The sequence below is a fragment of the Zeugodacus cucurbitae genome, chromosome 6 (assembly GCF_028554725.1).
Source record: "Zeugodacus cucurbitae isolate PBARC_wt_2022May chromosome 6, idZeuCucr1.2, whole genome shotgun sequence".
Classification (NCBI taxonomy): domain Eukaryota; kingdom Metazoa; phylum Arthropoda; class Insecta; order Diptera; family Tephritidae; genus Zeugodacus; species Zeugodacus cucurbitae.
In genome coordinates, this window is record NC_071671.1 from 64,808,475 (window position 1) to 64,820,640 (window position 12,166).

Below are 12,166 nucleotides of genomic sequence, written 5' to 3' on the forward strand. Positions count from 1 at the left end.
CTTATTGTTAGGCTCCAAAGAGCAGATTCAATAAATAAACAAATATTGAAATATTGAAAAAAAAAAAAGGTTTAATAATGGTCTCATACAACCATAAAACCACTTTCGGTGAGAGGCCCCACCTTTTTCCAATAGCCCCTCTACAGCAATAGAGAGCTACCGAAGCCTTTCTTACCCTCTCCTCAATGTTCGGCTTCCATGAGAGCTTCCTATCAAGAATAAGCCCCAGGTATTTCACCTTGTCCGCAGGTTGCAGTCTGGAGCCTCCCAATGAGGGGAGAGTTGCATTAGGAATTTTATATCTTCTAGTGAATAAGACGAGTAAAAAATTGTGGAAAGTAAAGACGTTTTATTTTTTATTTGTTTTTTTACATATTCGGAATGTTCATGTATTAAAGCATATTCTCTGAAAATTTACAACCAATCTGATAAATATTTTCGGAAATATAAGTGAATTTATTTGGATACTTCTGAGTGTAGAATAATATATTTCGAGTCTCAAAAAACTATTTACCAAATCACAGTTATTATGTCAGCTTTTGGCATTTGGCAACGAATAAATATTCACACTGGTGCATGTCCGATATAGTACTCTATACTCTTAGAAATACCAAGTGAATACATTTTAGAAGACAGTCATTTATAGACAGGCATTCAATACATACATGGTGTTCAAAACCTCTGTGTTCTTCGTTCAAAGCATTGCCAGAGCGACCTAAATTAAGAAGAAGAAAAATACAGCGATGATACTGACCTTCACATGTCTACAAATTGAAGATTGAATGTCTTCTCTCTCTTCTCTTTCAATGTAAACTAATATTACGTTTATTAATTAAAGTAATAATCGTCTTCTACATGAACAAGGCGAAGTCACAAAGCAAATTCATGTCAGTAATCATCAGTAACTGAATTCCTCGAACCTGTATTCTGATTAGCAAAGCAAAGCAAAATTTCCTGGAACGGGTCAATAACCACCCTATAGTCTGTAATAAGTCCAATAAGGCCGCCTGTCAACTAGTTTTACTACAATTACCGCTATCTTACTGTCCAATGGACTACACACACTTCTATGTTGAGCATGTAGTGCGTCCCAAATATGCCCGAAGCTCTGCCTTTTGGGAATTTATATGCAGAGTTTGTGGTGCCCGTCCTGCCTTAATGGGGTTGCATTATAAGCGTTTCCATTGTCGTCGAGACTGCTTGCTATCGGATGTTTGGCTTCATAAAGGCATAACATGGAACATGTATGTATATTTTCGAAATGTGTGTGGGTTGTATGCAAAGAGACGACTATATGCTTCAATATGGTACTAAAAGGTGTTTCTTAATAAGTAGATAATTTTTATTTTATTTAAGAAACACAGAACTTAATGAAATTATCAATATTTTGACCCCATTACTTCGAAACTATGAAAGCAAATTTTAAAAGTCTAAAGGCTATGTCATTGATCGACATTATGGATAATAATATTGAATTTTGGTGTTATATTGAACAGACTGTCCTTATAGAACAGCTGTCCTTATAGAAATGCTATACCCCAAAAAATCACCTTTTATACATGTACAGAAGTGCTACTTAAATTAATTAAATTAAATTAAATTTAAAGAGTCCTTCACTCAAAATATTTCGAATGAAATTTTTTGCAATTAGTATAGACACATTAAAAACAAATATTACGAATTAATAAATAATGTTTTAGAAATGCCGAATACCAGCGAATATAAAATTTATTTATTATAATAATCAACAAATATGTGATAAATGAATACAGTTGCATTTGGAATTCGCCGAAACTAATTGGCATCGTATTTTCCGTTGCTATTCGCGTTTGTCATTCGCAGAAATTTTTGCAAATGAATTTCAAACTGATTGATTGAGCTTTGACTGGCTGCTATCGCCGCTGAACGCATTGATGTCAGCTGGAGTTTGTTAAATGAAATGGCTTAATCCAATTAATGCGCAAACAAGAGTATTTCTACGGAAATTAAAAAAATATGCAAGGTTTTGCATAAATTGAAATGTTAAATGGCGCATGTGTCAAATGCAGTGCATTTGAATGTAATTGATGGAGGAATTTGTATTTATACGGTATATGAGGTGTTGATATATTCAAATGCATACTGCTAAATGTATTTCTATTTGATAACTGTGGATTAAATATTTTATTTTTGTTGTTATAGTGATATAAATATTTTCGTGGAATGGTACCGAGTTAACAGTTTTGGGTCTGGCTATATTCCTATTCCATTCATGTTACATAGAAGTGACTACAATTTTTGATAGGCCTATCTTTCTTCTCTTTTTATATTAATCTTTATTATGTTTAAAATAAATATTAAAGACAAATATTTCGTAATTTCTGCCAAGTCCCAGACGTATATGATATCTATAGTATAGTTACTGATATTAAAGTTTTCGTTTTGGTTATACTATTTTTTCTCCAAACAAATTCTTCTAGAGCAAAAGTTGATGCGTGTATACTTTGCTTTCAATACTTTTTTTGACTACATTGCTTTCATAGTTCACTTCTGCTGCGTCACGTACTCGGAGCCGTTATATACACACTTACTAGCAATAACATACGTCAAACTTCACATACATGTGTATATTTAGTCCATGTGTGTATGTGCACATTTTGGCCACTTGAGAAATTTCTTTGCCGGCGCATTGGCCCGCATGTCTTTTGCAATTATCACCACAAGTGCAGTCAGCGCATCAATGACAGGTGTTGAAAAGCTGTTTAATTTATTGGCAACACAAGTCGGGCGTTTTAGTGGAGACTTGTTGCTGGCTGTTGTTGGTTATTGGCTGGCGCTATTGAGTTTGGCTACATAATGCAATTTCGTTCTCGTCTAGCAATTGTAATGAAACGTGACAGGAAAGTTTTCGACTTGTTTTCTTTTTACTATTTTTTCTAATTAAATGTGCTTGTGGAGAAGTAGAACAGTTAAAGTAAGCGTTGTTTGTATTTAAGAGCAAAATTTAGAGAAGAAATATATAGAATAATTTTATGTTATAATATAATATAGAAAATTTCAAGCAATTTGCTAAAAAAAATGTACTGAAACTCGGCGATGATGATAATAATATCCGACTATATCCGAAAATTGGAATTATAATGTAAATTAAAATATAATATCTTACAATTTATTTGACATACTTAAAGGCAATTTAGTATAAAGAATTTATTAGAAAAATTTTCTAAATGGGTCAATCTGCACTACAACATTTTATTCGAGCTGATTCGACTTCAAAAGCTATGTCAGGCATTAATGGAGTCCCAGAAAAAATGGATGTCGATGTTAATACAATTCTCACCAAAAGGTGGATTTTAGTCTATATTATCTCCTAGATCCTATATGTTGAAGAACATTATTTTCATAACCCGATAATCTTTAAAACGTATATGTAAATCTGAGTTATTCTCATCTATCACCTATCGCGATATTTTGAAATAGAGCCATTTCAAATGTGTTGGACCAACCTTACTAATGGGGTGGAATATGTAAATGAGTTGGTGTCAAAAGAGGGTATTAATATAGTCCTAGTGAAACTAGGGATATTAACTTGATATCAATAAAAGTACATAATATGCGACTCTTCCATACTTATTTTTGCATAATAATTGTCGGCAACACTTTTGGTGTTAAATTACGTGTACATCCATTTGCAAAATTTCTTCGTTAAATTATTTGTTCTCTCTTGAAATCTATATTTAAGCTTACCTTTGAAAATATGCACCAACACACTTGCCGGTTGTGTATTACTAGCGACGCAGGTAAAGTTTCCGGAATGTTCACGACGTGTGCGTTGTATTGTTAACTCCGATGATTGAAAATCTAGGAGAAAAGAGGGAAAAGGTGGTGTTAAAATTGTTGATTAATTACCATAAATATTTTAGCATACTATTTTAATTAGATTAAGAGAATAGAAAATTTTATATGAGACCTAACAATGACTTAACTAAACTAAATCGTAGTTTAAGAGTTTTTCAGAAACTATGCACCAAAAATCACTATAGGATACATGGAATGCTGGTTAGATGTTAAACTTATTCGGAAATATCAAATACAGATAGTCTTTTATATGATATTAATAGCGCTGAACTTTAATCAAAGTCTTTCACAGTCGATTATTATCATAAACAAATGAATATTAAAATAAAAATTTTCAAGTAAACGAGTGTCTGAGAGTATTTCCAAAATTTTTATTCTCCTCAGATAATATTATCACATCGGAAAATGCATAAATTCACCTCACTCTAGTATAAACATTTTGTATGCTATCAACTTCGACGCAAAACTGTTTGCATGCTCTATGAAAATGCGCCGAAGACAAGCGGAAATGTGAGCTGATTGACGCTATTGGCAAATACTGCTGCTTATATGAAGACGCGCAGACATGTGTACACACGAGTATATGCAAATTCATAGTAATTTTCGCATATAAAATATTGAATTTCAAGCGCATGCATTTATAGTCTTTGCTATCTATATGGGCAAATGCACTTTATGTCGCATATATGTGAGACTGTATATAAAATAAACGTAAAGTGTCGTTATTGCGCACGGAAATGAAAGCAAACACATTTGTTGCGAAATATGTTTATTTATACACTGCAGGGGATTTCAAACTTGCCTGGAAATACACCAGTTTACAATTAGAATTTGCTAACTAAAATCGAACTAGTCCAAAAGGCACTAGAACAAGAACTTAGATTGAATTTTTAATAAAAACAGAGAAAAATCTACGAATAAAATTTTTCTAAGGGTATAAAATGAACTAGACAGAGAATAACTATCTTCTTAAAACTAGCAAGAGAATGTAAAAATACCAGAAAATACTGTTAAGGTTTAGTTTTATTGATACCTAGTAGTAGCACTAGTTGTAAAGTACTAATAAACTTATTTCAATGCTGGTTAAGACTATGATTATGTGTCAACTATATTAATTTTGGCAATAAACTTTAATGGCATTCATTTGCTAATAATTTCTATTTTTAGTATCCGAATATTTTAGAAAGAACACTATTAAAATCTAATTTGAAATAAATTTCTATTTCTGAAATACTGATGGCTCAATTATTGCATGGCAATTATATTTTAATTAAACCTGTGATTTAGTTTTTCATGTTTAAATAGGAGTTTTTATAGTTGATAAATGTTAATTAATTTTTTTTTTACTGTCAATCAACATGATGAGACGGCAGTCACTATAGTAAAGAGGTTAGAGTGGTACGCACTACCACTATTTACTCCTCGGTTCGATTCATACAAATAAAAAGAATTTATTCGGTAGTTAGTAGTGTCTAAACTATTGCTCTTATTATAAATCCAAAAAAAAATATTCTTTCCATAAGTACCTCAATTAATAAAAAAAATGTGTATATTCTAACCTCAATCTCATAGATTTGTATAAATATATATCACTCCAAATATACTCCACATTACGTTCAACAACTCACCTGGCTCTGTCGACACATTTATGCCCCGATCACTGTCATAGTTGATCATGCGGTTGTCATGATACCAGAATATGAACTCCGATGCCTCTGTATTCTGCACGACGCGACATTGCAGGCGTAGCGTTGAGCCCGGTGTCAAATAGCGTATTGGCGGTCCAGATATTTCAGCGCGCGCTTCTAAGCGAATTGAATCCGTGGCAAAAGCATATTGAAAACAGAGCAAAAAGTTAATTGCAAATTCCATACGCAATGCCAACGGGCAATTCAGCGTTGAGTTGCATTTGTTGATTATCGTGGCAATTCAAATGTTGTTTGTTGTTGCACGCGTTGTTGTTGCACCAGCAGGCATCGGCATAGATGGAAATTGCAATGGTATGACACGAGAGCCATAAAATTGAAATGAAATTTGGTTTGGCGAAAATTAGTGTTGGTTGGCTATTAAAACATATGCGTTTATACAATATATATATTAGATATATGCATACATGTACAGTTATTTGACAAGCTTATGCCTGCCGCTGAAGTCATTTCATTAGCGAGTGCTTAAAATAGTGAAATTGACTTCGTGTTTTGTTTGCTGCCACTACCGGCCACCGTGAAATATGGCTATTGTTATAACACTATTAATTAAATATCACCACTTCCCACTTGCCGTTATTATGCAGCACAAAACGCGCGGCGGCATTAGCACGCAAATCCAATTAATACAAAAATATATATGTACACACGACCTCGTGTATTTAGTAGTTGTAATCCGCTTAGCTAAGTTGACAATTCATTTATACGTGAAACAATATCCATTTTCAGCTGGCTTAGCTATTTATTACTTTTTCAGATTTTTTGTATTTGCTTAATTTGCTTTGAATTCATGACTTCAAATCGCATATCACCATTTGATTTAATTGTGTGTAATAATTGACTTTTGATCACGCCAATTTCAACGAAATATGACATGGTCGTTGTTTGTTTAAAAAAATATTAATATTTATTTTAATTTAATCAAAATAGTAATTTATTTAAAATGAAAGCAAATCTTATCCAACATATCCGCAAGTGCTTTTAGATATAAATTTATATATATTTTTTTAGAGTTGTAGAACTCTCTAGCTGTCATAGCTGTCAAAGTTGTCAAATGTTTTTGACATTTATATACAATATTTTTGAAAAAATACCATGCAAGTACAGTGGAACTTCCATAACTCGAACTTCTATAAGTCGAAGATCTCTATAATTCGAACTTTTGAATTGGCAATAGAAGTAAAATATCACACCAATTTACTTCCATAAATCTAACTTTTCGACCAGGGCATAATACAAAATTTAAAATTTTAATTTCAAGGGACAATTTTAAAAGCGTCCCTATATTTGTATGAAGGCGATTCAAAAAAATATGATATTGTACTTATGTATTGCATAAATCATGTAACAAAGGCAGGAGATACAGACGTCGAGAGCCAAAAAATAGCAAACTGGACCAAACTTACAGAATACATGTTTTAACGTATTTACATAAAGCTTTTCGCGAAGTAAATAAATAAAACTGTGGGTAAATCTATATTTTATACCTTTTTGAAAAATGTATGTTTTAATGGAAAATTCTATAACTCGAAGTCTCTAACTCGAAGTTTTTTTGTAGATTATGGTGATTCGAGTTAGAGCAATTCCACTGTATTTACATAAAAGGTATGTTCAATGGGAAATTGTTTTGGAAAATCGTATTATATTTAGCAAACTTAGATCAAAGCTTTCACCAATGAATTGCGGTAATCGATTAGTCATATCTTAGTCTCATTGAAAATACCAAAGCTCATTAGCATCTAAAAAGAAAAAGAACCGTCTTCTTCTGGATATCGGGAAGAATAGATTTATGAATTTATCAGCAACGTCATTGGAGTATGGGAAGCTGATAAGCCATTTATGAATACGCAATCGCATATCAAGAGATCACCGAACCTATTACTGAAATATCAAGCCAAATTGATATAGAAAAATTTAGCTAGAAAAACATAATATGACCGACATAATGAGCTTAATCTTTTTTCGCCAGACTTGAAATATCTTTGTGGGCATACCTTCGACAAACTCAATAGATATGATTGGTTTTTTTTTTGTATCAATAAAAACAAGCATTCTTGCTCTCCAAGTGGAAGCCACTGCGATCTCAAACACATAGATCAACCTCCCAAACTAACCTAACCTATGTGGTTCATAGGATACAGTCGCCTGACTTTTTGTGAAAATTTTCCAAAATTTATGAATTTATGTAAGTTATTTAATAATCAACAACAAATCATGCTTTTCTTTTGAGATAAAAGTTATGAACATTAAAGCCAGCCAGTATAGACGAGACTCAGTATGCTCATTATAAAATACTATAAAAGAACTTGATAGGAATGCCAACGGATGTCATTCAATTCCGACACTAGATAATACTAACCAAATTCTATTATTCTGAGTTAAGTTTCAAAAGTTATCTCCTAAGTACCCGAGATATGCTGAGATATTGAGAAGGAAGGAAAATGAATCATGCTACTTGACTATAAAGGGTGATTTTTTAAGAGCTTGATAACTTTTTTTAAAAAAAAAACGCATAAAATTTGCAAAATCTCATCGGTTCTTTATTTGAAACGTTAGATTGGTTCATGACATTTACTCTTTGAAGATAATTTCATTTAAATGTTGACCGCGGCTGCGTCTTAGGTGGTCCATTCGGAAAGTCCAATTTTGGGCAACTTTTTCGAGCATTTCGGCCGGAATAGCCCGAATTTCTTCGGAAATGTTGTCTTCCAAAGCTGGAATAGTTGCTGGCTTATTTCTGTAGACTTTAGACTTGACGTAGCCCCACAAAAAATAGTCTAAAGGCGTTAAATCGCATGATCTTGGTGGCCAACTTACGGGTCCATTTCTTGAGATGAATTGTTCTCCGAAGTTTTCCCTCAAAATGGCCATAGAATCGCGAGCTGTGTGGCATGTAGCGCCATCTTGTTGAAACCACATGTCAACCAAGTTCAGTTCTTCCATTTTTGGCAACAAAAAGTTTGTTAGCATCGAACGATAGCGATCGCCATTCACCGTAACGTTGCGTCCAACAGCATCTTTGAAAAAATACGGTCCAATGATTCCACCAGCGTACAAACCACACCAAACAGTGCATTTTTCGGGATGCATGGGCAGTTCTTGAACGGCTTCTGGTTGCTCTTCACCCCAAATGCGGCAATTTTGCTTATTTACGTAGCCATTCAACCAGAAATGAGCCTCATCGCTGAACAAAATTTGTCGATAAACACATTTCGAACCGAACACTGATTTTGGTAATAAAATTCAATGATTTGCAAGCGTTGCTCGTTAGTAAGTCTATTCATGATGAAATGTCAAAGCATACTGAGCATCTTTCTCTTTGACACCATGTCTGAAATCCCACGTGATCTGTCAAATACTAATGCATGAAAATCCTAACCTCAAAAAAATCACCCGTTATAAGACCGATCAGAGATATTAATCATGAAGGTCATTAATTATTTTTATTTTAAAGTATTATTTGCATTCAAGTTAACAGAAAGTAGTCGAACTGTACCCTGCTTGGATGTGTTAAATGGATGGAAATGTTTATAAATTTCATAAAAAAAAAACGAATTAATCTTCGAATTATTCCAACTATGGTTTTGAGTTATTATATAGGTGGAATTACATGAACATTTTTAAAACTTGTATGCCTACACAATAGATTGCACAATATGCACAAAACTCGGGAGAAGTAGGCTTTAAGCGAAACAAAAAAATATAATGCGATATTCAACTGAGTGATCGTTAGTAGTCAACATATAGATAGAATCAACATTTCACAAACTATTAGCAGTCCGCGATTTTCATTTTCCAGCATTACATTATTAAACACAAAACATTATTTAGAAAAGCGCAACAAAAGCGCAGTTATGCAGAATAAATTTAGATCTGTATCTCTACTTATATGTATGTATATGCGAAGAACATCAAATTATTTCACATTTTAGCGGAAAATTTTAATGAATATTTAGGGAGCCAGCCAACTTAACTGCGCTTTTTATTGAATTGCAAATTATATAAAACAATAGTGGGCGAAAATACAATGGTTGCTGTAACTGCAGGCCAACCTGTTTGCACACGCAGGGAGAGTTATGTGAGCGTGGCCATTGTGTGCGCTTCATTAACGCAACTTTAATTTCCCAACGTGCGAAATGCTAATGTTGGTCCACATTATACCAAAACTGATTGTATTAGTATTATATTTATTGTTGCTTTTGTTATTTGCTTAAAATATGTACACCCTTTACTATTTATATTGCATACTTTGCGGCGTTATAGCATATTCATTAGATTTCACGCAATTGCGCCCATATATCAATGCAACAAAAGCGGCCACTAGCATGGCTGAGTGTGTTTGTTGTGTAGTTGTGTAGGCGTATAGCTAGATTGTTTGACAATGAATTATATTTACGAGGCCGCACTGCTTATTAGAATTATAGTTCGCATTTAGTTTAGACCATTAGTGCGCCTGCTAATGCAACCATGCGCAAAATAATATTTGTAATAACAATAAATTTCAATTTCGAGCAACACAACAACAACAATCTCATGTATGCTTTAATGAGCTCACACATACATAATTTGCACAATAAAATTTATTACAAATTTAAATACATACGAGTACAGTTAAATGCCTACACAAGTGCGCAGTTGTTTGGCGGTGAGATTAACCCTAGCATGTGGCTTCTCCCTTTCATATATACTGCTTGTTAGTGCACTCATGGCCATAGATTGCTCTTGTGCCCCTCACATGCGTTGCTCGGCGCAGACACAGTTATAGCTGCTTGTGTGCTTCATGCCCCACGTTGCAGCTTGTTGCCATACACATGCAGGACAGTGACGCGTCCTTGAGCACATTTTTCTAGTGCACTTAACGGCACATTGGGTGCATGTGCACATGAGTTAATGATTTCGTGATTATATTTTGATTATATACAGATTCACAGTATGCAGTTTGGTTACAATTTCGCATTTGTTTAGCAATTAAATTCCATAAATAATGAAGTGAACATGCAATTACGCTGATATTGAAGTTTTAATGCTAAATATACAGCTATTATGCTATTTTCGAGGAAAAAAAATATTTTTAAATTATATTTCTGGAGCTTGAAACTTTAAAAAACATTTAAAACAATCTAAGCTTTGATGAAATGTATTTTTCAGAAAAAAAAATTTTTTTAAGAATTTTCAGTAAAAACAAAATACTAAAAATATATATTTCAACTAAAGCATTAACTACACCACCAAAATTGGCTACCAAAAACACTAACTATGCATAGCATACGCCACTTAAGCGCCATCGTAAATCTTGCTGATAAATGTTCATCATACGCCATGGGTCACCAGAGCGCTATTCACAGCACATATTCTCAGCTTAATTTTTGTTGCACACACTCTATTGATTTTTGTTGTCGCAACCACTTTGCATTTCAGTCGATTTTTTTGACTGAATCCCCAGTCAAGCAGCGCAAACTAGACAGCACAAATGCTTCTGATCTTGTCATTTCCCACATCTTAGCGCTGCGAAGAAATCTAAATACACGTACGAAGTAGTGGCAGCAGCAAAGCAGACCATCTGTTAAATTTAATGCAATCACTCTAACATTCACACACACACACCCACATATATATATTCAGACAACCACAAGTGCTTAGTTAGATTTGCGCTGACGCTACTCACCAACAACATTCAAATGCAGAAATATTGATGTGGGCGGATGGGTTGACACTTGACATTCATAGACGCCAGCATCACGTAGTTGCACAAATTTTATTTGCAGCGTCCAATCCTGTGGCATGCCACATCACCGATGGCAGCAATGCAATGCAATTGGGTGGTTGTCCAATGGATCCAGAGCCAGTTTGACCAAATATGCAATGAGGCAGAGCATGGGAAGGAGAGAAAGAGAGAGAAAAAGAAGAAAAATGGAAACAGTGAAAAAGTGTTGAATAATATTCTTATTCCAGCAGCAACTCGCTTGATAAATGTAACACAATCAGTGGCAGTTGATTTTTGGTTGGGCCACTTTCGCTAGAACTAATGCATTTCGCTTGTAACGTACAGCGCTCGAAAAGCGAAATGAAAAATCAAAATAAAATTGATTATGTGCTGTCCATAAGTGTGCGCTTGAGAGAATTTAGATTTTTTTTAGTTAAAAAATATCCAGCAATTTTTTTTCATTTTCCACCATTTGCTACCCGGGATTTAGCGAGCATTTCCTCAACAAAGTGTCAATGCGCTGCGAATTGTCGCACACGGGCCGGCGCTGCGTTGTATTTATGCGGCTTGTCGCATTTAACAGCCTGATTGCTTTTGTTGCTTTTTCTGTTTTTGTTGTGCACAGTTTTTCTTTAAGCTCTTCGGGGGTTAGCTGTCGCCGGACGCTTTGAGTGCGTATGTGTGTTGTCGCACCACTTTATGCCAGTCACGTTTCATCGCTGCGGCCAGCTATTTTAACCACACATGCTCAGGCAACATTCATTGCACTCGTGACGCAATTGCATCATCACTCACGAATTCACGCGTGCGGCGAGTGGCGAGTGGCGCACGTAGCACAGCACTGCATCCGTTGCAGTGGACACTTTGATGGGTGTATGTAGCAGATATGTATGAGTGTTGGTGCATTATCGAACGCAAG

At 34.4% G+C, this 12,166-nt stretch overlaps 1 protein-coding gene across 1 annotated transcript in view; it reads right to left on the reverse strand.

The window, feature by feature from the left end:
- Positions 1-12,166, reverse strand: part of LOC105211624 (uncharacterized) — a 131,185-nt gene that overhangs the window by 5,785 nt on the left and 113,234 nt on the right. The window contains exons 5-7 of the mRNA XM_011183149.3: positions 11,209-11,317; positions 5,466-5,642; positions 3,727-3,840 (exon numbers count right to left, since the gene is read on the reverse strand). Coding sequence (XP_011181451.1) covers positions 3,727-3,840; positions 5,466-5,642; positions 11,209-11,317 — 400 coding nt within the window. The remainder of the gene's footprint in view (positions 1-3,726; positions 3,841-5,465; positions 5,643-11,208; positions 11,318-12,166) is intronic.